Here is a 25,973-nt window from a genome sequence, read left to right as displayed (position 1 = left end):
GCAGAGGCAGGTTAGAGCCACAGCACCCCTGGACCCAAGAGAAACCTTTAAGAGGAGAGGGGTGTCAGTGACCCCTCTCCCTGATGAGCCCCTTTTCTTCCCAGAGGAGATTTGTCCCCCACAAAGGTTTGCTCTCCTAGAGGCAGCTGGCATGGGGTGCTGAGCCTTTCTGGGGGTGATTGACTCCACTCACTGCCCCAGAGACTGAGATTCCTCCCAGTGACAGAACTGAGGAGCCTCTGTGCTCAGCACCACACAGCCCAGCACGGGGACTCTGGGTGTTAGGGGGCATTTCCTGGTGCCCGGCAGCCTGCAAGGAGAGTCAGCTTGGTGCTTTAGTGCACAGCAAAAAAACTCCACCATTTATTTCACAGCTTGTGGGAGTGCCTGTGGCTGAGGCAGCTGATGGAGGGAAGGAGTTAGAGCTGCTGGACAACACATGGGAGGTGTTCACCTAAGTCCTCTTGGTAACCTGCAGGTGCCAAGGACCACAAAGGATGCTGGAGCTGCTCCCCCTCAGCCAGATGTGCTGTCACAGCTCACCCTGTTTCCCTCCAGGCCAATGATGCTCATCACCTTCACAGCGAGGTGCTGCCAGTGTGTGAAGAACAAGCTCTTGTCACCATTGTGGGGCCTTCTGTTCTCTTGCCACGGGGTTTTCACTGCTGTCACACCACTCCAGACTGCTCCACTGTGCTGGCATTGGCCACCTCCTGCAGGCTGAGGAGCCCAGGCACCTCTGCAGCCTCGTGCTGCTGGATGAGCACTTGTCCATGGCCCTGTGCCAGCCTTGAGGGCAGGGCAGACAGCCTGGGCCCTCTGCCACCCATGTTCCTGGCATGCAGCCACCACCATCTCAGCAGCCCCTGTGACTTTACATCCCAGGAAAGGCCCCGAGTGCTTCCTTAGCTTTCTCTGCGATAGCCCCACTGCAGTTGCCACTGGAGCTCCTCTTCACATCAGATGCCTCACGTTGGTGAGAAAGGGTTTGGGCACAGCCCTCTGTGCCAGCCAGGAAGGCTGTCCCAGGCATCCCTCCACCTCCAGCCCTGAAGCAGGAAGCTCCAGAGCACCCACCTACCTGAGGCAGTGCAGCCCAGCAGACAGACACCATTTTCCTTCTGTCCTCTTGCAGGACAGCACAGCTCTGGGCAGGAGGCAGGTACCCCATGGCAGTGCTGCTGGAGGGGGGCCCAGCTTCCCTTGCCCACCCCAGGTAGGGCTGTGGCTCACATCAGCCACTGCCACAAGCCAGCAGTGGCCTGCAGCTTCAGTGAAAAGTACCTGGTTCAGTCTCTCCCCTCTCAAGCCTTTTCTCCCCCAGTTCGTCTGCTAGGACACACAGAAACCACGTCTGCCTCACCATTTATAAAACTTCCCCCAGTTGCTGTTTTACAATGGGAGCTGGGCAGTGTCCAGCTGGGCCCAGGCCCCCACACTGTGCTCATCTTGGAGCTGGGGCCTGCCCTTCAGTGCCAGGAAGCTGTCAGTGCTGGCAGGAGCAGGTGTGGAGGTTCCTGCTTTCTTGAGGCAATGCAGGAACAGTTCAGGTTGACCCTGACATCAACCCCAGGGCCGTGGCTGGTGGTAAGAGTTGATTCAGGCCCTTGGAAAGTGGCTGCACACCGGACAGCACAGCTGCAGTTCCACAGGCAAAGGGAAAGGAAGCTCTAGAACCACCAGTGAGGAGAGGGGTCACAGCTGTGCTGCTGGGGCCAGACAGTTTTTCCCTCAGTGGCCAGCTTTGCCTGCCCCCTTGTGCTGCCCAAAGCGTGACAAGGGCAGAGGGAGGCCTAGCTAGGGCAAGACAAACCGAGCTCACACATTCCTTGCTTGAAAGGGCTAAAAATTCATGCAGGCAGTGGAGCAAGAGGTCAGTATGTGGAGGGGTGAGGGCAGGGTGGTGGAAGGACGAGTTCTCTTCAGCCCTGGTTGGAGACAATGGGGCGGCTGATGGTGCTGTTGGTTGTCATGGCTGAGAGCTCCCATCTGCAACACACCAAGAGGACACACACTCAGAGAAAGCACAAACACAGTGCCCAGGGCTAGAGCAGCTTTGCCTCAGCTACAATCTCCAGCCCAGCCCACAAAGGTGCCCAGGGCCCTGGGCAGCCCTCAGGCAGGGCTGGAGCACCCCAAGGTCAGGGAGGACCCAGGGTGAGCTCCCAGCAAGGCACACCATACCTGATGTCGTGGGGAAGGCAGGACTGGTCCAGGCTGTACTGAATCACTGCTAGCTTACACAGCGTCTTCAGACTGGGGCCTGGGAAAAGAGAGCAGTTTAGCTACAGCAGCCTTTGACTGGACACCATGGAGGCCCCAGCATCATGCAATCAGTGCCACAGGAAACAGGGCAGAGCCTTGTCTGAGGGACAAGAGTGCACACCAGGGACAGGCTGGGGTGCTCCCACAAGAGGCCTTGCGTGCAGGAGTGCACAAAGCATGGCTGCAGCTCTGGCTGCTCTGCCTTGAGCCAAGCACACTGGTCAGACACAGCTGTCTGGCTCCAGGACATGGCACCTGCAGCCACAGAGGGCACATTTAGGTGCTTCACAGCAGGGCCTGCTCACAGGGCACCTTGTGGTAAGAGGTACAGGCTGGGCAGGAAGTGCTCACGTACTGAAGTCGAGGATGTAGAGATCCGAGTGATCCATCAGGTCAAATTCATCACCCATTCCCTCCTCTGGAGATGGGCTGCAGAAACCAAGCACAGTGTGTCAGTCAGTGCCAAAATTCTTATACACCAGCTCACCAAGGGCTGAGCAAGCCCAGGAATGTCCCTGGCCTCCCTGTCCCAGGCAGGGGCCCTGTGATCCCTCCTGGCCCTCTGAAGTCCCAAGGAGCACTCAGAGTCATCACTTTCTCAGCTCCTTGCAGAGTAGGCAGAGCTGCACAGGAGCCAGGGAGCACAAACCCACACTATTTCCTCTGCAGGGCATGGGAGATCTGCCTCCTTTTCACGGATGACCATGATGATTCCACCATGAGCCTCCCCCTCACCTCAACTGTCCATCACTCCTGTTCTCATGTATTTAAGGTCTACTGCATTTATTTCAGATTGGCCCCTGAGGTGCTGTGAGAGGAGTGTAGAGAAAGCAGCTAGAAAACATCTAAACATCTGCATGGCAGGGCAAGCACAGACATTTCTCAGTCTGACTGAGGAATCACTTTGGACTCTGGCCACAGCTGGAGTGGTTGAGCCAAAATGGGGATGGCATTTCAGAAGACTGTAGCTGAGCACTGAGCAATGCAGCAGTCATTTTAAACCAATCCCAATTTGCTGATACTCCCATTTGATGTTGCTCCAGGAATGCTGATGAGGAACAACAGCACCAGGCATTTCTAGGGAACAGCGAGCCTCACCTATGGTTTCCTGCCACAGTGGTCTTGATTGAACAACCAAAGCACCTGAGAGACTGGACACTACATCTCCTTGCACAGACAGATCAGCCTGTGCTGAAACAGGGGAAAATACTCCCTTGGCTGATGGTTGTTTGGAGAATTTGAAAGAAAGGAAAAGTGTTTTAAGTCCTGCTTTGGTCTGTGACAAACCAACTTTGTGTGCCCTCATCTTTTAGCTGGGACCAACTTCATGCAGTGACTCCTTGCCCCAGTGTCTCTTGTTTCCCCACTAAGCTTCACACTCATGGGACATGAGGCAATACCTGCTCCCCCAGGTCCCCACAGCCTCAGGGCAAGCTGAGAGCACAGCTCAGTGCTGGCACAGACCTGTTGCTGATGGGACCCATCTGCCCGGATACAGGCAGGAGCCCCTTAACCCCACCTCCTGTGCTCACCACACCACAATCTAATCTCACATCCACGTCACAGGAAACCCCAGGCCATCCCTTATCTATCAAAGGCAAGCCAGCAGGCACCACGTCTGTGCCTTCAATCACCAAAAGGAAAGTAGCAGGGTGAGCCTGGAGTTCAAGACCAGGCAACCCCCTGCAACTCCCAGGCAGCACAGCAGCGTGCAGGGCACACCTCTGGCAGCCAGAGCCCAGCAAAGCTGCTCACTGCAGCTGCAAAACAACTCACCCTGCACCCAGTGACAGCCCCTATTCCCTCACCAGAGCCAGGATTCCTAAGCCTTGTCAGGGAAAACACAGTCTCAAGCCAAATCTGGATCAGCATCTCTTCAGCTAAACTGTTTTATAGCATTCCTTCTCCCCCCACTTCTTCCTTGTGGATGGTCTCTGCACACTGAGTTGCTGGTGGGCTTGGGAGGAAACCAGACCAGGGCCACAACTGTGACACAGCTAATGGGAACACCAAGCTTCCTGGTCCCTTAAACGGGACACGAGTGAAGGATTGTTCCTGGCCACAGTGGGGCAAAACCACCAAGCTCTGGCCAAGACTACCACAGAAACAAAGCTTTTGGATGCCCTAAGAGCAAGCAGCCTGCAGAAGCGCCTCTTCAGCAGGAAGTGCGAATCCTGGAAAGGCAGACACAAAGGGGCTCTGCTGCCCATCCCCCAGAGCTGTTCCCTAGAAAGCTGAGCCTGGCGGCTCATCCTCTGAGGATCCCTGCAGGACAGCCCCACCCCTCCCCCTGGCCAGCCCGGGGAGCACAGGTCAGCAGGCAGACCCATGGGAGTTCTCCATTACAACGACTTCCTGGAAAACTTCTTATCTCGCCAGGCAGCTCCAGAATACACCTGATAACTGTTACAGGAAGCCAGCACGGCCCACCCCCACCTCCCACTTCCCCAAGACCCTCCCTCCAGCCCAAGCTGGCTGCATTCCTGGCTGCCAGCAGCTCTTCCCAGTCCACACTAGTGCTGATGAATGTGCCTGTAATGGGGTTGAGCCTGACCTAAGAAACAAGCTGAATTCTGAAGTGGTTCATGGAGAAGACAAGGCACTGCTGCATTGCCTGGCAATGGTGAACCAAACTCCAAAAAGCTGGTGTCAATTTTGTTGTGGTTTGCTAGCATTTCCCAGGAGTGCCAGGGTTTAACATCAAAGTTCAGCTGCTGCTGCAACACAAATCTACACAGCACAGAATCTGGGACCCCCAAAACTCCCCTAAAGTCCTACCAAGCCCTACCTTCTGCTGTACTGAGCAGCAGCCAGTATCTTTTGAGGAGACTGGATAAACTCAGCACCTCTGCATACCTCACCTGCACTAAGCACTCCCTCAAAGTCACATGGACATCCTACAGGTAAGCACACTCCCCCTTCATCCATCACACACTGGCATGGTCAGGTCACCCTTGGTTCTGTGCCCCAAGTTTGCTTCAGAAGCATCCCCAAAAAGCTACTGTCAAGAACCCAGAGAGAGCCCCAAAGCTTTCCAAACGACGTGGAGAGCTGAAAACATTTAAGATGTCTCTGCAAGGTAGATACTGGCAAGCAGGACTGTGCTCCAGAGCTGCAATTTGTCACTCCAGACAGCATAGAGTGTGTCCTGGTGATAGGCCACTTCCTTTCTTTTAGCAGCTGTTAAGGCTCTTGGCCACATCCAGCTGCCCTGCACCCTGACAGGATCACTTCCAGTGTTTGACAGCTAAATCCATAACACCAGGTCCCTGCTGTGAATGAGAATGTTGCTAAGGAACACTGGCAGAAGGCAACATTGTCTTGTCATGTGTGTAGGCTCCTCAAACAGCTCCCAGCTGAACTGGCATCCCACTGCAGCCTGGCAGCAGAACCCACACTTGCCAATGGAAGAAAGAAGCTCTGGTGGGAGAAGCAGGGCAGCATGTAGGTGAAGATAAGTCAGTTTGAGGTCTGCTCTGGCACAGCAGACTGAGATACATGTCCTTCTGACAGCAGGATTTCCTCTCTTATCCCCACAACCTCTTTACCAGAAAGCTTGAGCACTGCACAGCCCCTCCTGAGCAGCCTGTTACACCCTTCTGTCTCTACATGTACAAGATGGTTGTCACCAGAAGCTTTACAAGCTTACATGACACTTCAATCTCTTCCACAGCCTTTTTTCAGGGGACCCTGATGTCCATGATTACCTACACTTGTCAGATAGGCTGACACTTGCCACGTGCCTTTGAAGTCCATCTGATGGGTCAGAGTGTGAAGGGACACTGTGCTGAAGGGACTGGCAAAGCCTCTGGAGGAGCCACCTCACACAACTCACCTGGTACCTCCAAAGAGGATGATTCTGTCCCCCACCCTGCAGCAGCACTGCCGGCGCCGGGGACACGGCCCCTTCCCCTTGGGCTCAATCTTCCTCCAGGAAAGAGAAACTAACAGGAGGAAAAAAGAGAAGACTTGTCACAAGAGCCTGGCCAAGACAGCTATAAGCAGGTAGTGAATTTAAACAGATCACAGGAAAAGCAGAGGCCCACTATCCCAAGACACCAGCCAGCCAATATCCAGCCTCCCCCCGACCTCCTCAATAATGGCCAATCATGCACTTCCATGAGGCTGTTCCTGAAGTGCCAGTCACAGTCCTGGAGCTCTGCCTGCTGAGACAGGATTTGCAGGTCATATAATAGAATGGTTTGGGTTGGAAGGGACCTTAAAGACCATCTTGTCCCAACCCCTGCCATGGGCAGGGACACCTTGCACTACACCAGGTTGCTCAGGGCCCCGTCAAGGCCTTTCACTTGCAAAGCCTGAGCACCAGGACCCACAGACTGCCACGGCAGCGGGTCCCACATCACAGGGAGCTGCACTGGGCAGAGCTGCAGGGACAGAGAGGCCTCCCTTCCCCAGAGCCTGCTGCGGTCGGGATTTGGAGGAGGAAGATCCAGGAACCAGCTCCATCTGCTGGCAGGCGGCGATCGCAGAGCACCCGGGCAGAGGTGCCTCAGCCGCTGGGATAGCTCGGCTGCGGGAGGAGGGCGTGGAGAACTGGGCCAGGTGGGGACAGCAGCCTTTGTTCTTGCTGCTCTCTGCGCCAAGGATGCTTGGGGGCGACAAAGCACAGGACTGAAGCCTGCAGGAGCTCTGCCAGCTCACAATCAGCTTGGGGAGCAGCTGGTTGGCTGCTCTCAGGTAACTTTACTAGAAAGCAATTAGCAAACAAAATGAGTCTAGACAGTGAAACGTGCCTGAGGACCCCAAAGCAGCTCACAGCTGAGTGATATTCAGGGTACCAGCTGAAGAACCCCCCTTCTGCAGCACAGTTTGAGCTGGTACCAAGAGATGGTGATCCTGCAGCTCAAGTTGAATGGTTTCTCCAGCTGTGGTTTCTCTCTTCCCTAAAACCTATTGCTTTCCCATATCTTCTCTTTTGTCAGTACTTTTGCATATTTAAGAACAAGACAAAGTTTTTCCAATGAAATATGTCTTTCAGCAATACCTAATTTTCTATTTTATAACTGAGATCTGGGAACATCCCAAGGAGGAACAGACACAGGAGTGATTTGCTGTCAGAAGAGCCAAAAGGCATCCCCCCCAAGCAGTACTCCTTGGACAGTATGTTCCTCACATGCCTGAGGGCCTGGAGCACTATCACTGCAGCAAGTTAAAAGCATAAATACCTGGATTGAATTTCCAGAGGTCATGGAAGTGTCTGTTCAGGCGTGCATTGTAGCCACCAAATACATAGAGCTCCCCGTTGTAGCTGACTGTAGGGAGTAAGCACAGACATCAGAGGGCACCCAGCAGGTCCCTGACCCAACACCAAACACAAACCAACGTGGTGCTGGCTGTCCACCTCTCCTTACATCACCTTCACGTGCAGTGTGGAGTGCAAGGCTTTTTGGTGGGCAGCAGCTTTGCACAGAAATTGCGCTTTGTGCAACCCTTTCTAACCCACAGCCCCACCCAGCAGAGCAAACACCCCTCCTAAGGCAGGCAGAAACTTCCCTCCACCCTCAGCAGACCCCCACTCACAGGCTGAAGGGCAGAAACTTCCCTCCACCCTCAGCAGACCCCCACTCACAGGCTGAATGGCTCCTCCTGCCCTCAGGGAGCACGGGGGTGTGAGGGGAGTCCAGCCAGGAGTTGGTTTCTGTATCAAACACTTTGATTCTGTTACAGTAGATCTCGTTGTTAGAGTGAAAGGGCCCAAAGCGATCAGCTCTGCCCCCAAACACGTACATCTTTGTTCCAATGATGGTAGCTGAATGAAAGTCTCTCCAGCGAGCTGGAGTGCCCTGAGGGACAGAATAGAAAATAAAAACAAAAGAAAGAGTGCAGATCAGCCAGGGAAATAACACATCTTGATGGGGAAGTTGGGTGGCTGCCTTATCCTGGAGAACTTCCCATCCTGTAGAGCCCAGCCACATCAGCCAGAAGCTGTGAGACAAGTGTGGGCAGCTACCCCAGAGAATGGCAGATGCAAAACTTCCTCCACAAACCAGAGGGAAAAACAGACACTGACCTTGGCAGAGATTAAGGTCCACGTCATGTTTGTGGTGTCCAATTTATGGATGTCATTTGAAAAGCAGTCAGCCTGGAAGACACAAAAGCAGCTTGGTCACAAAGGGACTGAGAAGCCTGGTCACATCCAGCCCCAGAAGGATGCTGCCCTGCAGAGCTGGAGCATCCCTTTGGATTCAGTGCTTCCTAAGGAACAAGGTGCTTGCTCAGGCAGCAAGAGGAAAGCAAAGCCCGTTTCTTCCCAAAGGAGTCCTGTCTCTTCCTGCAGCTTTCCCATTTATTTGGTGCTCAGTTCCTCCCCCAAAGGCTGTCCTGCACACAGTACATTCATGGCAGGAGTTTGCCTCCTCTCCATGTAGCAGCAGACAAAAGAGGCATTAGCAGGACAGTCAGAGTGGCTCTGCCAAGGCTGCCTAACGAGATGCAGAAGCCAAGATTACATCCAGGAGCAAATACACTCCAGGTTCTGAGGCCCCACAAAACCCATCTGCAGCTGGCTGCCTGGAGGAGACTGCATTCACACAAACAAAGTGGACTCCTGCTCCTCCAGGCAAGGTACAGAGCAGCAAGACAGCCAGAGGTTTATTTGGTCATGGTTAAAAAAAAAACAGACATCTGAACCCCTCCTGCTGCTGTAATCAGTATAATGGATTTGGCCTATCACCCTCAGAAAAGAAGGAATAACCCAGAAACTTCTGTGACAGAGCTCAAACTTTCTTCCAAACAAACAGACGCGACTTTGCACACCTGTTCTGGAATCTGGTGATAATTTTTATTTACCCACTTTTTAAGATTACATCATGAGGATTTGCTAAAAAGAGCATTAGGTACACTGACAGCTATTGCAAGATGAACTTTGGCTCAGGGTATTCCTAATGGGAAGGCAACCAAATGTTTGCTGAAAGGGATCAACAAGATGTCAGAGGAGGTGAAGACTGCAGGGAACATACACCAGACTAGGACAAAACCTCACAGCAACACTGCAGAAAGTGATTTTTCTGGCTCACTTCTGAGACAAATTAAAATAAATGTAGATCAAGATATACTTATTGAAAATGTTGTGTATTTATGTATCTACATTTGGCTGAGAAATGAGCCAGAAAAAAAATTAAATTTTTACCTCTTTGTGGTAAATATGTTTTGTGAAATTTAAAAAAAATCCAACACTTTTTTGGACTTGCTTCTCCAACCACCTTCTCCATAAAATAATTAGCATAACCTGGGCACTAATGCCATAACTTTGCTAAGTTACAAAATGACAGTGACTTGGAATACAAACACACCCCCGTGTCCTGCCTCTATCAGTGTCCTGGGTATCAACACCCTCTTTCCCAAGGGCTCACCAATTAACAGTTACAGAGATCACTCACCAGCTGTTCATAGCCTCCAAAGATAAACATGCTCTTTGCCAGGACACAGGCTGAGTGCCCATCTCTTGCCCCTGGGACCATTCCAGAGACCTTTGGTGTGAACCACTTGTGTGTGTCTGAAACAAAACAAAAGGCAATGCTGAGAAAACAGAGCAGGACTTGGGGTGGGATAGTTCTATTACTACTGTTCTTAAATTTCTAAGGCAAAAATAATTCTTGCTTTCTCACAAAGCAGCTGCTCTGCCAGAGAGGCTGCAAGCTTCTTTGGGCAAGGCTACCTGCCTGAGCCCCCACAGAGGGACACAGTGACAGAAGCCTCAGCCTCTTGGCATGGCCACAGACCTGACAAAGAGCTCACATTTTAAGTGTGAGTAGTACAGCAGGGCTTGAACAATGTTACTTTTACAGAATCTCTTGCAGAGTGTACTTGTGAGTCACTTATCAACTCTGCATTCACACTTTCTATTACAATGAAGCAATAATGCTAAGTGGCACAACTGACCTCAAGGCGTGGAGATGCTCAGTAAGTGAGCATGACTGAGGAAAAACAGCTCTCAAACCCAGATACAAATCACTTAATCACAAGTTCTCCATGTTAGCTGTTGTGCATATCTCCACGTCTGCAGTGCAGCTCTCCCTGTCTTATCTGCTCCACTTGTTACATTCTCTCACTTTCCTCACTCTTCCTTTCCTCTTGCTCACTCTCCACCCTTCACAATGCTCCCTGTGAGCCTGCACAAACACATTCAGCCCCTCAGCCTGCACACTCCAGGGGCTGGCTTGATTTAGAAGATGACTTAAATCCAGGCAGAGCTGCTCTCCATGCCAGGGCAGCAGAGCCAGGCCAGGCCTGGGTGCCAAGCACTAACAGGCACCTGCCCCAAGAGCTCCCAGAGGCACAGATAAGCCCTGAGGCTGCAGGAGACATTCCCTCACCATCCCTAACAGCCCTTGGCTGCCAAGAACAGTGCTTATTTCAGAGAGTCCTGGAGCCAAAGCATGAGGATGACTTCCCTGAACTTGGCCTGTGGACACAAGTGTCCACCTATGCTCCAGCTGGCACCACACAAAGGGTCTTGCAAGGTCAGCAGAATCCCTGGGGAGCCTCAAGTGTGACATCCCAGGGCTATCGAGTTCCTTCTCTCCCTGGGGCTGCTTCCAAACTCAGTCACACTGTATCAGCAAAAGCTCACCCAATTGCAGCATGGAAAAAACCTCAATTTGGGATCTGCTCAACACTGCAGGGACAAAACTGCCCTCAGATAGGACTTTATTTAGCCTGATGTGACTCCTACAGTGGAACTTACACTGCAGACATGGCACTGTGACTGCCAGCCACACTTTCCAGGAATGGCAGGCCTGTGTGTACTGACAGCTGCAGAGGGTTTGGAGCAGGACTTTCTGTTAATTTTCACTTAATGCTAAAGCACTGTAGCTGCCAGGGAGACTGGGCAGGTCCCACTATAAAGCCTCTGTGTAGGCAGAGCTTTACTGGTGGCTTCTCAGCTGCATGTGGCAGGGGAAGGAAGGGGGAAACCCTGTGCCATAAGCTGTAAGATATTTCCTGGTAAAGAAAACATCCATGGACCAAGCACCAGAACAAGCAGTTTCCTTGCAAGCTCAGTAAGATAGTTACTGGCCAGTATTTAGATAGACTTGCATCCAGAATCCAGATATATTCCTTTTCTTTCCTGACACTTGTGTCCATGCAGTTCCTGATGGTGCCTTTTCTCCAGAGGTGCTCCAGCAGTGCTATGGAGAAGCCAAATAAAAGGCTCAAGGAGTTTATTTTTCAGGTTTATCCAACTTGACTCATGTCTCCCCTGATTTTGCCATCCTGTGCTGAACTACTCCTGTGTTTTGTTCCTCACTCTCCTTCACACCTTCAGAAAGAAGAACCACACTGGAGAGGAACCACAATCATCAAGGGCCACAATTAAGGAATACTATATCACATAGAGAGAACACTTCAATTATAGCTACTATCAGAGAGAGCACACAAAGCTGATAGAAAGATTAAAACCATTTTCATTATTAGAAAAGATCAGCAATCTCTGCCCAAAGGCTTGTAAGCACAATGGCCACCATACTCCTCTTCTAAAACTGCTCAAACACAGTGACACCATTTCCTCCAGACTGTCACTGAGGGACAAGAAAACAAGTTGGGGAGCAGAGAGGAGGTGTGATCAAGACCAGTTGCACCAAGGAGCAGTGAGAAGCTGGAACTTACTGACATCAAAGGCATAGAGCACGTTGCAGGCTCCCTCGGTGTCGTTGCGGCCGCCCCAGATGTAGACAGTGTCGTCGATGAGCACGGCCGAGTGCCCATACCTCATGTAGGGCACCTCCCTCACGTGGTCTCGGCTGTTTGTCCACACTGGAGGCAGCTTGATCCAGCGTAGAGACACTGGAAACACAAGTTTGAGCCCATTGCTGACAGTTCATAACCCATCCTGTGTGTTGCTTTTTACCCCGTGACAAGGGGCAGAAGCAGGTGAGTAAACAAGAGAAAGCTGTGTCTGACCCCGAGCAGTAGCTAGTTAAGAAATACAGAAGACAAAACCAGGCTCTGTTCTACAACAATTCATTGAGAAGGTTTCCACTCTGGCTCATCCTAGACTGTGAGTGAAAGATACAGCACATACACAAACAAATAGGGAAAGAAAAATGAAGAAGTACAGAGGGGACGATGAATGCAGACACTACTTCAAGCCAGTGAGATTGCTGAAGAGACTCAAAGCTGGAAAAATGGGCAGCACAGGAAAAACTCACTGCAGAAAAATGCAAGGGAACACCTGAAGACTTGGACTTGCAGAAGCACAGTTTAAGTAAAACAACCCAGCAGTTTTGTAGGAACTGGGTTTGTTTGCTTTTGTTTTGGTTTTCAAGCTACAGATGAGGTGGCTGTCTGCCTCCTTTACCCCACCTGTATTCAAGTTCTCCCTGTTAACCTTGCATTACTAATAGGAGTTCCTTGGGATTACAGGTTCCCCTTCCTGTGTGTCATGTCCAGCAGCAGCCAGAACAGTCAACAGCTATTACAGGGTTTAATCACAGTGCAGGAGCCACAGCAAGTGTTACATAACAGCACCAGTCACCCTCCTTCTACCACATACAGCCTCCAGGTTTGTTTTCTACACAGAGCTGATACAAAATACAGCAGAAAAGAGTCTGCAGCTCCTCTGAAATGCTAACATAGGGAAAGGGAAAAGTCAGGCATCTCAAAAGGTGGGCATCTACCCCACAGGCAGAAAGGGCACTGAGGAAGCATATCCAATGCTAAAGTCAAGCTAGACTGGATGCTTCCTACCTAAAACATAGTTTTCACCTTTGGAAAACTCATTCAAAATCTGGTATCTTGGCTTTAGCACTGCCACCTGACAGTGCTAGCTGAGCAAGGGCTTGGGAAGCCACTGTCACTTCCCATGTGGTGGCTGCAGCATTCTGACACTTTAATACTTGGGAGTGGTAAGAGGCAAAGAGCATTCCTTTGGGCACAGTCATTATGCTTCCCCAGAAGATTGCTGCTCTCCTTGGCACGTTCTACAACATTCAGCTGTGTTGAGTATAAAAGCCCAGTCCCTCTGGACAGAGGTGAATGTCACTGTTCACAGGATGCTGAGCTACACCCCCTCTACACTGAGAGCAGGTCACCTTAGCAGCCCTCTGTAACCAATGCTATTATCCCTGCTGCACATCAGCCTTAAAGGAGTGAATTCACTGCATTTGACAGGTTTGTCTACATGTGGGTGCTCACAGAGCATTCAGCACGCTGTCCAGTCTCCAAAACTGGTCATTGGTTCTCTGTTCTTGGCCCTGTTTAGCAGGAGCCACCCAAGCATCTGTGCAGTTTTTTAATCACCTGCCTAATTACAGGGAAATGCTTAAGGGACCAGCTCAGTAACCTCTTTAGTTCAAGGAGCACTCAATCAAGAAATACAGCCTGTGCCAGCACAACCATGGCTCCAACTCAGCCTCATGACAGGTACTGGTTACCCTACACAAATGGCTCCAGTTGCAGATGCTTTTCTAAGCTATGCTGTGAATCTGCACGATAGCTGTTACCAAAAAGGGAAGGCCTCCCTCCCTCCTAGCCACATGCCCCTACTGACTCCAGTTGTCAGCTGCCCCCACAGGGAAACAGCTCAGATGTCTACACCTGGAATCTTTAGTGAGTGCACTGGCTCCTTCCACACTATGGGCAGCTGAACATGGACATGTTGCCATGAGGGGGGACCTGAGCCAGCTCAGTATCACCTCTTTGCACCTGGCTGACTTTGTGTTTGCACAGAACAAGGACAAACCAAACCATGGGCTATGTGACTATTTCAGTGAGTCCTTATCCTAGCAGTTACATGAACTAGAGCCCCTCAAGCTGAAAATGCAAGGCTGCACAAAGAAAAAGGCTTCTACCTACTCTGACAACATTTTCTGGAAATTAAGAGTCAGACAGCACGTTACAGGGTATAACATGTCAGGCACCAGCAGGTGAGAAAAGCACTAAGTGAGCCCAGCAAGCCAAGCCCTTTGTGCCCACAAGGACATGTTGCAATCATATTGTTGTTATCATATTTCTAGAGTCCGTACCTTCTGGCTGGTTTTCTCACATGCAGCTCTTCTCAGCAGTGTTGTTCCTTGTGGCTCCATCAGGGCTCCTCCAAGGCTCTCAACCCACCCCTTTTTTTTATCCTAGTTGCCTTCACGACCACAGCTGCTGCCCAACTAAGGACTTCACAGCTGTAGCTTATTGGAATATGAATCCCAATATTACCAGTTAGATGGTGCCTGGGCCAGTCTGACCCTCGCTGCTGGGCCAAAGGCAGCAACTGTGGTGTAAATCACCCCAGAGATACCTGTGGCTTGCTGGTGGTTAGCTCATTTAGAATAACTAGGACTGGGGCAAGGCCACTTATACAAGCACATAGATTTCACAGGGACTCCAATACAAGGACAGGTTTACCTGCGTTGAACACGTGCACGTCGATCTGCCGCAGGGTCTCATAGTCCTCTCCCGAGCAGTAGCCGCCGAAGGAATAGACCTTGTGGCCCACAGCCACGGCCGCGTGGTTCACCCTGCGTGGGCCCCCTTCCAAGTGCACTGCCCAGCGGAGCATTCCTCTGCCAGCCCGGCGCTCTTCAGGGCCCCCAGTGCCACAGCCGCATGCTTCCGAGGCCGCTGCGAGGGCTGCAACGCACACACAAGGCCAAAATAACAACACCCGCCCTTCCCTGAGTGCCTGCTGCAAGGGTTACCTCGGTGTGCCCTCATTCACCTGCCTCCCAGCTGGGAATGTTCCTCTTGGGCTCAGAGGAGCAAGCAGAGGTGCCCTTGCGCACAAAACCCCTCAGGGTGGCTGCACAGGCAGCCCCAGCCAAACACCTTCGGCCTGGGCACGCACACGTCACGGTCATGTCAGAGCCATTTGTGTGCATGGATGAAAACACGCAGCGAGAGCCAGCGGTGAAGGTGAAAAGAACAAACCCAGAGGGAAGAGCATGCTCTTTGGATCAGGTCTGAGAAACAGCAGAGGAAAAGATTAAAAACAAAACACCCAACAAAAAAACTCCAAAGAACCACCCCTACATAAAGCAACCAACTTCTCGTTGTGAAAAACGCATGTATTTTATGATTGGCTTTTTGCAAATATTAAAATGAATATTATATGTGTTGTGTTAGAAAGTAATGCTGTATTAATTCTCTTAAGTACTGTGTTAAACATAGTTTTAGGTTATAAAAAATGTTAAAATAGAAACTATGCTATGTAGGATACTTTTTTTAAAGAAAGGACTGGCAGTGAGATAGCAGCCACAGGACACCTCAATCTTTCAGAGAAAAAGAATTTATTGCCCTCTTGTCAGAAGAAATGAACTTCTTTCCGCCTCGAAGGCGCTGTCAGGATTCAGAGGAAGGAGCTGACACCGACCAGACAGAATCCTGTGTTTGAATGGAATTTATGCATCATGGATGAGGTGTCTGAATATGCAACAGGCTGTTGCTTTTAAGGGTTAATCTTTTGTTAATGTGGGTCCTTTTTCGGGCTTTAGCTGCCCAGAAAAAGGTACCCAGATGTCCATAACTCTTTGTCTCTATTGTCTCATATTGTCCTAATTCAAACTGTCCAAATTGTTATTACTCTAATTGTATGACTATTTTTATAACCATTTTATTACTATTAAACTTTTAACATTTTAAAAACAAGTAATTGGCGTTTTTCACACTGTTATAGGGCTGGGTGACAACATTAGCATTTGGACTCATTGATTTGAGCACTAGGGTTCAATCTAATTAGACACAAGAGAGCAGAAGCCCCCTAATTTAGGTAGAAAGCTCTTTGCTGATGCTCAGAAAAGGTCTTTTCCTCCTATAGCAAACCCAAGCATAACTATGAAAATTCTGTAGCATCACATCTTGTTAAGCAACTGATATCCTTCATTCCTCAAACAGATGGCTTAGATCATATCTTAGAGAAGTCACCACAGCTGATTCTTGCAGAGATTCTCCTTTGGATCTAAGAACAAAGAGGAGAGCCCTGCCCAGGTGCTTCTGAAACAGCAGCTCAGTTTGATTTTTAACAATTTTCTCCTAGCTGAAAACAGCCATTAGAAGAGATGTCAGTGTTTCAGACAGCACAAATAAAATTCTCTTATTTTATTTCTTGTTTCTAGGTTATTGAAAGGTTCAGTCAGCATGCTCCCATCTCACAATCAGTTTCAGCCTTTGCAGAATCCAAAGAAATTTGGGGATGCCTTTGAACAAGGACTAAATTCCTACACATAAAATTCCTATGCTCTGCCCCATTTATTTTGGAAAGTAATGAATTTTTGCAAGGAGGACTTTCCTCCTGTTTTAGGTTTCTGAATTGGCTGGAGGGCAGCAAGAGGGGCAGTGCTGTGCTGCCCTGCTCCATCTGGCCACCCCCAGCCCCTCAGTCAAGTGGAATCACTGCTCACCACGAGGCCCACCAGCAGCCTGGCCACCCCAGGGCCCAGCACACCCACACTCTCACATTTTATCCCTCCTGCAGGCAGAATAAGGGATGCCACCAACAGGGAGCTCCTGGCATGAAGCAGAGCTTAGGCTTCCAGCTTCATCCACTGACTCCATAGGCAGCTCAAAACCATTCAGTAACCACTCACCTCATTCCAGAACTCTTAAATAGCATTAAAATTTGAGTAGCTTATTTTAAAAGTTATTTATTTTTTCAGTTGTTTTCATGCTCTGTACATGAATTTGACAGGACACATGCAAAGCCCAAACAGAGACCATCCTGCAGCCTTATTGCAACAGGAGTCTCTCCTGCAAACCTGCCTGTTCCTGCAGCAACCACCCTAACCTAAACTGCAGTCAGGAACCCAGAAAGCTGCAGCAAGCTTTGCTCCAGCAGGGATGCTCCAGAAGGGCCCAGGAACAGCCCACATCTTCCACAGGCCATGCTTCAATTTCAGATCTAACAGGTTTTTTTCCTTAAGCATCTTTTTTTTTTTTTTTAAGCCAGGCAGCACTCTTGCATAAGTCTTCTGCAAAGCTACAGAACAGATGAGTTTCCATGGAACCCACCAAAGGCACCTTCCAAGCTATTTTGAAGGCTTCACATATCTAAATCTGTTTCCTGCCTCAGTCACAAGTTATTCCTGAAAAATCTAACCAATGTTTCCCTCATAATCTCTTCTTGCTTAAGTGATTCTGTAAAATACTCCTCAAGGAGCTTAACTGGTCTTTATCACCACCATCAATATTTTCAACACCCTTCAGACTGAGTCCAATCCAGGAGGACCAAGAGGATGAATCTTATTTCCAAGTTCTCTGCACTGTACCAAGGCCCCTGTATTTTTTGTCAGAAAGGCTGGGAACACTCTTCCTCACCCTTGGGGCTTCCCTTGAGCCAGGTGCAAGGATGCTGGTCTTGTCACTGCCACAGGAGCTGGCTACCCTGCCCCAGCAGTTCTGCCATTCCCATCAGAAGGCAGCTCATCCCAAGAGGTTAAATCTGGTCCACTGAGAAGCTCCAGGCCCTGCCAGAAAGATGCTGAGGTTGAAGCAACAATGTTGGAATGCTGTTTCCTACAATCACTGGGAAAGGTTTTCCCCAGGTGACTGGCAGGTCTGGAGTGGTGGTGAGGGCAATGGGATGGAAGTTGGCCGTGCTCTGCCTTGGCTCTGTGCAGGGATACCCCTTTAGAGCAAACACAGAGCTCTGCCAGCACAGCCTCCTGCTGCCCCTCCTCAGAGCCAAGAAAAGCAAACACTCATCTGAACACTTCACCAAGACAGAATGACCAGAAGTGTGAAGTAATCTTTACAGGTCATGGGGAAACACAGGGTTTAACAAGCTGGCAGGGATTTTCCAAACCCAAGAGCTCTTCTGTGCCCTGTAACAAAAGCGCCCGTGCAAACTCTCATCTTCCTCTTCTGCCACTGGCCACAACCCTACCCTGGAACCATCACATCTTCCTGCCATCACCAGGATTTGTTTGCCCCTTTTCAGCCACACACAGGCCTGGCCTCCCCTCCTCCCTGCACAGCCCTGTCTCCTGAGGGTGCCTCCCCTGTTTCACCCCATGCTGTCTATGCCCAGCTCCAGGTTCTCCTTGCCTGCCTTATTTACAATAATTTCTTTAGACCAATCTTCCCTCCCAAAGCATTTTCCTCTTCTAAGCCCCCTTTGTGCATTATCTGCAAATAAGAGTTAGACACATATTTTGAGAAAAAATTGTATTTTCTGTCCTACACCTATGGACACTGTTGAGTTCCATTCAAGTTTGATTTCCAATGCTAATTTTTATGACATAAATAAACCACTTTTCAGTCCCATTCCTATGAGGATTTCTTAGTAGGAGAAGTGCAGCACTTGACATTAAGCTACAGCTTAGATTTCTTTACAGATCACAGAGGACACAGCCAAGGAGAGAGGGAAAAAACCAAAATTGATAAGAAACAATTTACTAACAATTTCCCCCAATTGTACAATATTAGATTATGCAAAGTACATTCTGTGGTTTCTCATTTAGGACACCAACAAGAATGATGTAGGCTGTAAAACACAAAAATATTGATAAGACAGAGGCAAATTGTATTAGAGAACTGGGAGGGCACTGCAGGATGAGACACAAAGAATCACAGCTTCTGTTCAAGCCACCCTTGCTTCCACTGACTCAGATTAGATCCTCACTTTCACTCTCCAAAAATGAACAGATCTCTTACTTCCAACCCTGCAATCTTCACAACCACCCTTTTCCCTGGTCTGCCATGATCTAGCCAGAAATACAGTAAAGCACAGAGGATGCAGAAAAATGCTGAAACCCCTGGTATGTCCTGTCATTATGGAATAAGAGCATTTCTAAAAATCAGGACATGCTTCACTTACTGGTGAAGTACCTGATGTTGGTGATGCTGGAAATTAAGTGACAAGAGCAGTGTGCTGTTCCCCTGCCACAGAGCACCTGGAGCATTGCACTGCTAAGCCAGGGAACAACCAGATTTCATTCAGCTCTGCCTTCTTCCAACACAGCACCTGCAGAAAGCACTTCCCTATCTCTGCTTGTGCTGTTGCCTCAAGATGCACTTAATGCCTGCAAGAACCTTCATCCCAACTGCTCCAGCTTACACCTAACGAGAGCCTAACAACACAGCACATGGACACCTGAGAGCAACACAAATATCACTCAATAACCTCACACTAGCACATCCTCCAAAACTGTTGTGCTGACTTGAGCACTGTGGCACAGCTAGAAAAAAAATCCCCAAAACAACAACAAAAAAACCAAAGCAGGTTTTAGTCAGATTTTTCACTCGTTTGTTCTACTGGCTTTAGGCTTAGTATTTCCAAACCCTACAACTAGGTATGAAAAGAATTAATTCAAGATAGAAAGATACTGAGCATCTCCAAGTACAGCAGCCAGGTGATGATCTTAAAGCAAACCCATATATCCTTGGATCCACTTTGCTCAAAGGGAGCTCCCTGGGCTCTCTCACTCCTCTATGCACACAGAAGGAAACCTAGAGACATTTCTAAAACCTGCTCAGATCAGCCTTGCTGCACCCAATTCCCAAAGCAAGGGGGACAAACCCAGCAGCCTGGATTGTCAGGGACTCATTCTGCCACCCCCAGAATCACAGCAGCACCCCAAGAAGAGCAGCCTACCCTGCAAAGCTGCCCCAGAGAGCGAATCCTACCGTGTGGCTGCCTCAGTCCTGTCTCCCAAAAGACACCAGCCACAAGGTTTAGTAACCCTTAAAATAGCCCAGCCAGTTCACAGCAGTCCATATAGACTGTTCTATTTCAAGCACATCCAACATACTGTTAGAGATAACATGAGAACAACCCGCTTTCTTCACTTGTGCTTGACATTTATCTAATGCTTGGAGCATTTGTGCTAAGGCAGTGTGAAACTGCAAGCTTGCACATTCAACAGCTCAGGCACTCACAATGCAATTCCAGCCCCAGTAAATTAGATGGTGCTAGAACAGCCCTGGAGCTCGTGCACTGAGCCTGCTCTGGAAGCTCATGTTAGCCATGGAAACCACAAGCCACACTGCTCAGGCACAAATTTATCCCAGTGGCATCCCCACAGCCAGCCTCACCATCTCCTTATTTTTCACCAAATATTTTGCTCACTTACTTTTGCTTAATATTTGGATTCTGCACCTACTCAGCTGAGCTTCTATTCTTCACCTTGCTTCCCAAACCCCAGCTTCTCTACGGAGTGTGCCTAAGCTCTGGAGTTAGGTGTGTGCCTAACCCTGCTTGAGTTCCCCATCAGGAATTTGTCGCAGCCTGTCAAGCTGTTTGTGCCAGGCCAAGGGCAGCCCTTAGGTTGGGAAGCAGGCTCAGGGAAGGCGAGCTGACAGCTTTACACAGGGCTACATCAGTTTGTTCCTCTGCCCTTCTGCTGCACTGACACTGATCCCCGGGCAGGGTGGTGCTCACAGGTGCCAGCTTTCCCTTCCCTCTGCCTGGCACACGGGACTGGCATGCAGCCCCACACCAGCCACGACTGGGTGAGAGAATAAAGGGTCTGAAACCACACGAGCCCACGGGATGGAGAGGGAAGGCACAGCAGAGGTCATGCCAGGGCAGAAGGGCAGCATCCCTAACACAGAGCTGTCTGGGAGGATAGAGATGTGTGTGGTCACAGACTGCTTTAAGGATGGAGAACACAACCAAGATCACAGATTCCAGACAGGCCCACCACTAACCCATGACCTGAAAGCGTCACATTTACAATTTTTTAACACTTCCAGGGATGGTGATTCGACCATTTTCCTGGGCAGCCTGTTCCAACGCCATACTACCCTTCTCGTGAAGGAGTTTTTCCTAATATCCAATCTAAGCCTTCCCTGGTGCAGTTTGAAGCTATTTCTCTTGACCGGCCTGTCAGGTGTTACCTGGGAGAAGAGGCCGGCCCCTAGCTGGCGACAATCTCCTTTCGGGCAGCTGTAGAGTGTGACAGGGTCTCCCCTGAGCTGCCTTTCCAGCAGGCTGAGCACCCTCAGCTCTCTCAGCCGCTCCTCACAGGACTCCCTCTCTGCGCCCTTCACTCTGCCCAGCTCCGGACACGCTCCAGCACCGTTGCCCGCCGCTCCCCGCCCGAGCCCCTCCGTGCGCCCCGCGCCCCCACCCGCCGCCCGCGGGCCCGGCCGAGAGCACCCGGGCAGGGCGGCGGCCCCGCGCCCCCGGCCCTCACGGAGGGGCTCGGCGGGGCTCGCCGGCCTCAGCCTCCCCCGGCCCCGGCATGGCCCCGCCGGCTCCCCCCGCCCCTGCGGCCCCGGCTCCAGCCCCGTACCTGTGCCCGTACAAGGAGCGCCGACAGCCCCGCTCCGACAGGAGCTCCCGACGCTCCCTGGGACTTGTAGTGCGGCGTGGCCCCGCCCGGGTCCGCGGGCGCCCCCCCGCCGGAGCGGCGCGGCCCCGACAGGCCCTTCCGCGGTGCCGGGTCCCGGCCCCCTTCAGGGGCGGCTCCCTGGGTTCCCCGCCCCGCCCGGGCCCGGCCCCGGCGCGCTGCTCCGGCCCCGGCCCAGACCGAGATGGCGACACTCGATGGCGACGCGCGACGGCACCGCCCACCGCGCCCGGGGCCCGCTCCGGGACTACAACACCCAGAGTGCCCCGCGGCGGCCGCGGCGGTTCCGGGCGGCGGCGGCGGCACCTCCTCTTCGCCGCGCCCGGTGTATGGCGGTGGTGCGGAGCATGGGCCCCGAGCGCGTCTGTCCCCGGGAGCCCGGGCCGCCGGAGGGCCCTGACGGTGCGGCCGGGTGGAGCGGCGATGAGGAGGAGGAGGAGGAGGAAGAGGAGGAGAGCGGCGGGTACTTGTATCAGCCGCTGAGCCAGGAACCGGAGCAGGGCCTCGGCGACGCGGGCCCCGGCCTGCAGGAGCGGCTGCAGGTACCGCCCAGCGCCTCCCGCCGGGCCGGGGGTGGCGGCACCCGCGGTCCCGACCCCCGCTGCCCGCCTTTCTCCGCAGATGCTGAGGCTGCACCTGCCGGACCCGCCCGTGGACAGCGAGGAGGAGAATGACGAGGAGGCAGCGGGAGGCGCCGCGGCTCAGAGCAGCCACAGCTCCATCCCCATGGATGCAGGTAACCGCGTCTCCGGCAGGACCCGCCCGGGGCTCCGCCGCGGTCTCACGGCGTCTCTGTTCCCAGAGCATGTGGAGCTGGTGAAGAGAACGATGGCCAGCGTGAAGCTGCCCACCCTGGGCATCCCCGCCTGGGCCAACCAGATCTCGGAGGAGCAGTGGAAGGACGTGGTGCAGCGCACGCTGCAGGCCCGGCAGAGCCTCGGCGGCCCCCGGCCTCAGTGGAACTGAGGGCAGCGCTGCGGCACAGGGGCTGCAAACCGCAGCCCTCCCTCTACCCTGGAAGCACCCGCTGCCTCCGAGCCAGGTGCTGACAGGACTTGCCAGTATCAACCTCCCAGTTTGTCCCACTGACATTGTCTGGTTTTCCTTCCCACTCCTTTTTCTGGGTTCTGGCTGGTGCCTAAGTCAGTGTGATGACCTTGTGTTGGCTTTCTCTACTTCTGAGGAAGCAGATTGGTTTCCATGCCTGGAGGCATATGGGGCGATGGGGCTTGGCTGGCTTTGCCCAGATTCCCTCAGGACAAACACTGGACTTGGCCCCATGCTGACAGTACCAGAGAAGTCATTCTCCAGGCTAGGGCCCCTCCTCTCAGGATAGGGTCTGTGTGTTGGAATATCACAGGTGGAGCACGATGTGTCATTCCAAGAGATTGGTTTTATTTAGTTCTGTACATACAGGGACATCTGTACAAAATCCAACACTTTCATACTATGTAATGCTCTACTGAAAATAAAGTACACCATATGTACATATGAACTGTAAGCAGCTTAATACTTGTGTCCAGGGTGTGAATGCAGTAGTTTTGCTTTTTCCCTTGGGAGGAGCAAGCCAGGTGGAGTGGAAGAGGCAGCTCCAGTTCTGTCCATTTGGCTGATGGGGGGAAAGGCATAGGCAGAAATGAGCAGCACTAATGCTAGAAACCAAGTATTGAGCGAGGGGCAGCTGTAGCGTGGCAGATGCAGGTCTGCCTATGAGCAGTACATGTGGTGAGAGGGTGAGCACACTCCCCCCTGTCTCACATGGTCCCCTTCTGAGGTGTCCAGGACACTGGAATGAATAGGCAGCAAACAAAGGATGATGTGAAGGTACTAAGCCTAAGTTCCCTGACCCAAAACAAGACACAAAAAGCTATGGGAACATCAAAGCTGTACAGCACATAATCATGATGTGTTACAATCCTGCCCCTGCACATGGCACAACCCCAGCAGCATTCCTCTGGCCAGGGTCAGGGGCTGCCAGCAGACACGGATCATCTGCAGGACAGTGCCAGCCCCTGCACACCACAAGGTTCTGTTCCCTCTGCAGGCAGAGCAGCCCACAGCAGGGAAAGGCAGCCACTGCCCAGCAGCAAGCAGGCTCAAGTGAGGGCATACCATGCTGTAGCAATCTAAAAATGAGGTCTTGGCTCACAGCACAAAGCTAAGCAGCCAGTTGGGAGAGCCTGTGCTGAGACAGGAAGGAGCCTCCTGCCCAGTCCGAGCCTGGCAGCCCTCATTTCCAGAGCTGTGCTGCTCTGGCACCACCCGGTGCACGTCCACATGCTGTGCCAGGCGTGAGGTAATCGATTGGCAGCTGATCATGAGCTCAGACTAATGTTCAAAATAAGCAATAACCTCCCTGAGGTGTTTCTGAAGTCTCCTGACACTAGAACTGGCCCGTTGCGTGAGGCGGAGGGGAGGTGGGGCCCGGCGTGACTGGGGGATCTCGCACATGCACCCACCAGCTCCTCCCAAGAGATGGCGGCATTCCTGATAAGGGCTGAGCCGGGAGAGAGCTACACGGGGCAGGGATGCAGGTACACAGGTCAGAACAGCCTCGCTGGGGTGGAGGGAAGATGTGCTGCACACCAGCACCAAGATTAGAGGGAGCGATGCTCTGACCTGGAAATGGTTTCCTGGTGAGGACAAGCAGATACACCAGAACCTTCTACAGCCTCCCGTGCTGCTGCAAAGCAGTGCCAGGCTAGCACCAACCCCACAGCTCCCTGCACCACTGCAAACCCACTTTGAAGCTCATGTGTCAAGAAAGCAGGCACAGCAGGTAAGAAGCAGGAACTCCCTCTCTATGACAAACCAGGTGGCACCTCGGCCTGGCACTGAGTCTGCACCACAAACAACACGGGTGAAAGCCGGATCACAGGAGCACCCAAGCGCTGCACAAGCCCCTGGGCTATCAGCAAGTGTTTCTAAATGCTAAGTTAGCACGGGCCCTGATGCACCAGGTGATAACTAACAAGGGCCTCGGGCACAGCAGGTGCACACGTGACAGGACAGGTGAACTTTGCTCAGAGCACCCACGGAAGCAGCGATTCAGCACTAGTGCTTAGCCATTGATAATAATGAGGAGACAAGTGAACACTCAAACTCGGCCACGCCCCAGGAGGCGCAGCCATTGCTTCCACTAGCTTGCAGAAATGACTAGCAGCACAAGCTTCCTAGAAACCGTGGCCCTGAAGAGCTAAGGATGGGATACAGAGACAAAGGGAGAGCTGCAGGAGTATTTTAATTGAGCAGGTAGAGGAAGAAAGTAGAAGTCAGTGGCTGACACCTGCTACAAAGCGGGAAGTTAATTCTGGGCCCACAATTAACCCGAGACATCGGGAAGGAAATGAGTCAGCACGGACCAACACAAACAGCAGAAGGAATTCACTTTCTCACAAGAGAGCTTCTAAGGATGCTCTAAAGGGAGGACTGCAATAGTATGTAGTGCTTGCACCCAGCTTAACTGGGGGTGGCAAAGCACTGAACCCCCACTCCACTGACAGGGTAATAAAACAAGGGGCTGGTAGCAAAAGAAAGGTGGAAGTAAACATTTCCTCTGCTGTATATTAAGACCCTTCAGCTGTGGAGCTGCACCCCAAGGCAGGCTGGAGAGACAGCAGAGCCTTCACAAACTCTGCTTCTGCCCCAAGCTTAGCCTGGCCTCTGACCATGGCAGGGCTCAGCTGCACAGGCTGCACAGGGGCAGGTGTGGAGGAGATGGGCACCTGGAGTTTGGAGCAGCACGCTGAGCCACGCACAGCAGGCTCTGCCCAACACAGAGCCTTGAGCGAGGCTCTGGCTGCCTGGCAGAGTAAAATCAGGTGGCAGCTCACAGTGAAGTGAGTCCTGCCTGGGCTGATAAAAGCAGAGGGCAGGCAGGCTCCCCTAACACCTGCAGAGCCAAGGTGGGAAAGCAGGAGGACGGAGAAAAAGCAGGAGGACAGGACAGTGGTGAGATACAAGTTCTAACATAAAACCAGATCTACCCTGGAGGTATGCAGATGGAGTGGAGGACAGGCACAGCTCACCATGTTCATTCCTTACTTATACATGAGAACCGAGTGCATTTCCATGACCCCTGGAGGAAAGGGATGGGGCAGAGCTTCCTGGGCCAGCTCCTGAGCCCGTCAGAGAGCCTCCTGGCTTGAGGTGAGAAACTCTTCTGCTCTCTTGTGGGCCTCCAAGGCTTTTATAGTGTAGACGTCCTGCGGAAGCTCAGACTTCCGGCGCAGCAAAACTTTGTCCTTCTTAATGTCTTTCAGCATCTACAAACAAATCAAAGGAGTCAGGAATCAGCAGCAAACCCCTTCATGCCTTCAGCCTCTGACTCCAGCTGCTCCAAATTATGCTGGGTGGCACTGCAGCATGCTTCAGAACAGGCTGAGAGCCAAACACAGACCAAAAGGACACAAGCAAGTCCCACTGGCACTTCTTCCAGAGTGAGAAGGTTAAGAAAAACTCCACTCT

The 25,973-nt window shown here is 51.8% G+C and overlaps 3 protein-coding genes across 5 annotated transcripts in view; 1 reads left to right on the top strand and 2 right to left on the bottom strand.

The window, feature by feature from the left end:
* Positions 1 to 1,250: 1,250 nt before the first annotated feature.
* Positions 1,251 to 21,543, bottom strand: KLHDC3 (kelch domain containing 3). 2 transcript variants are annotated; one of them, XM_054290427.1, is made up of 11 exons: positions 21,450 to 21,543; positions 14,626 to 14,850; positions 11,896 to 12,072; positions 9,666 to 9,781; positions 8,297 to 8,368; positions 7,856 to 8,069; positions 7,452 to 7,538; positions 6,101 to 6,209; positions 2,621 to 2,694; positions 2,185 to 2,263; positions 1,251 to 1,989 (listed from the first exon to the last, which is right to left on the bottom strand). In XM_054290427.1, exons 2-11 carry the CDS (start codon positions 14,777 to 14,779, stop codon positions 1,923 to 1,925), a joined length of 1,149 nt encoding a protein of 382 aa, XP_054146402.1. In that variant the 5' UTR covers positions 14,780 to 14,850; positions 21,450 to 21,543; the 3' UTR covers positions 1,251 to 1,922. The 2 variants fall into 2 exon arrangements, with proteins under 2 accessions (XP_054146402.1, XP_054146403.1); XM_054290428.1 differs by lacking the exon at positions 21,450 to 21,543 and adding an exon at positions 21,052 to 21,206.
* Positions 21,544 to 21,793: 250 nt separating this feature from the next.
* MEA1 (male-enhanced antigen 1) lies at positions 21,794 to 23,016 on the top strand. The gene is made up of 3 exons (XM_054290209.1): positions 21,794 to 22,048; positions 22,128 to 22,242; positions 22,309 to 23,016. The coding sequence occupies exons 1-3, from the start codon at positions 21,836 to 21,838 to the stop codon at positions 22,470 to 22,472; spliced, it is 492 nt and encodes a 163-aa protein (XP_054146184.1). The 5' UTR covers positions 21,794 to 21,835; the 3' UTR covers positions 22,473 to 23,016.
* Positions 22,880 to 25,973, bottom strand: part of PPP2R5D (protein phosphatase 2 regulatory subunit B'delta) — a 27,971-nt gene continuing 24,877 nt past the window's right edge. For both annotated transcript variants that reach the window (XM_054290207.1, XM_054290208.1), the window contains exon 16: positions 22,880 to 25,771. In XM_054290207.1, coding sequence (XP_054146182.1) covers positions 25,634 to 25,771 — 138 coding nt within the window. In that variant the 3' untranslated portion in view covers positions 22,880 to 25,633. The remainder of the gene's footprint in view (positions 25,772 to 25,973) is intronic.

This window comes from Melozone crissalis, unplaced genomic scaffold, assembly GCF_028551555.1.
Source record: "Melozone crissalis strain CALT ecotype California unplaced genomic scaffold, PUWL_Pcris_2 ptg000081l_1, whole genome shotgun sequence".
NCBI lineage: Eukaryota > Metazoa > Chordata > Aves > Passeriformes > Passerellidae > Melozone > Melozone crissalis.
The sequence above is the reverse complement of the archived record's forward strand: the minus strand, read 5'-3'. Positions and strand labels throughout refer to the sequence as shown.

What these genes read in the sequence shown, in the direction of transcription:
- KLHDC3 (XM_054290427.1), bottom strand. Translation starts at nt 14,779, where the DNA reads ATGCTCCGCTGGGCAGTGCACTTGGAAGGGGGCCCACGCAGGGTGAAC. An exon ending in TTGGAGGCTATGAACAGCTG is followed by an intron (nt 8,369 to 9,665) that starts GTGAGTGATCTC and finishes TGTGTCTTCCAG; the next exon opens with GCTGACTGCTTTTCAAATGA. An exon ending in GGACCTTAATCTCTGCCAAG is followed by an intron (nt 8,070 to 8,296) that starts GTCAGTGTCTGT and finishes TCTGTCCCTCAG; the next exon opens with GGCACTCCAGCTCGCTGGAG.
- MEA1 (XM_054290209.1), top strand. Translation starts at nt 21,836, where the DNA reads ATGGCGGTGGTGCGGAGCATGGGCCCCGAGCGCGTCTGTCCCCGGGAG. An exon ending in GCCTGCAGGAGCGGCTGCAG is followed by an intron (nt 22,049 to 22,127) that starts GTACCGCCCAGC and finishes CTTTCTCCGCAG; the next exon opens with ATGCTGAGGCTGCACCTGCC. An exon ending in CTCCATCCCCATGGATGCAG is followed by an intron (nt 22,243 to 22,308) that starts GTAACCGCGTCT and finishes CTCTGTTCCCAG; the next exon opens with AGCATGTGGAGCTGGTGAAG.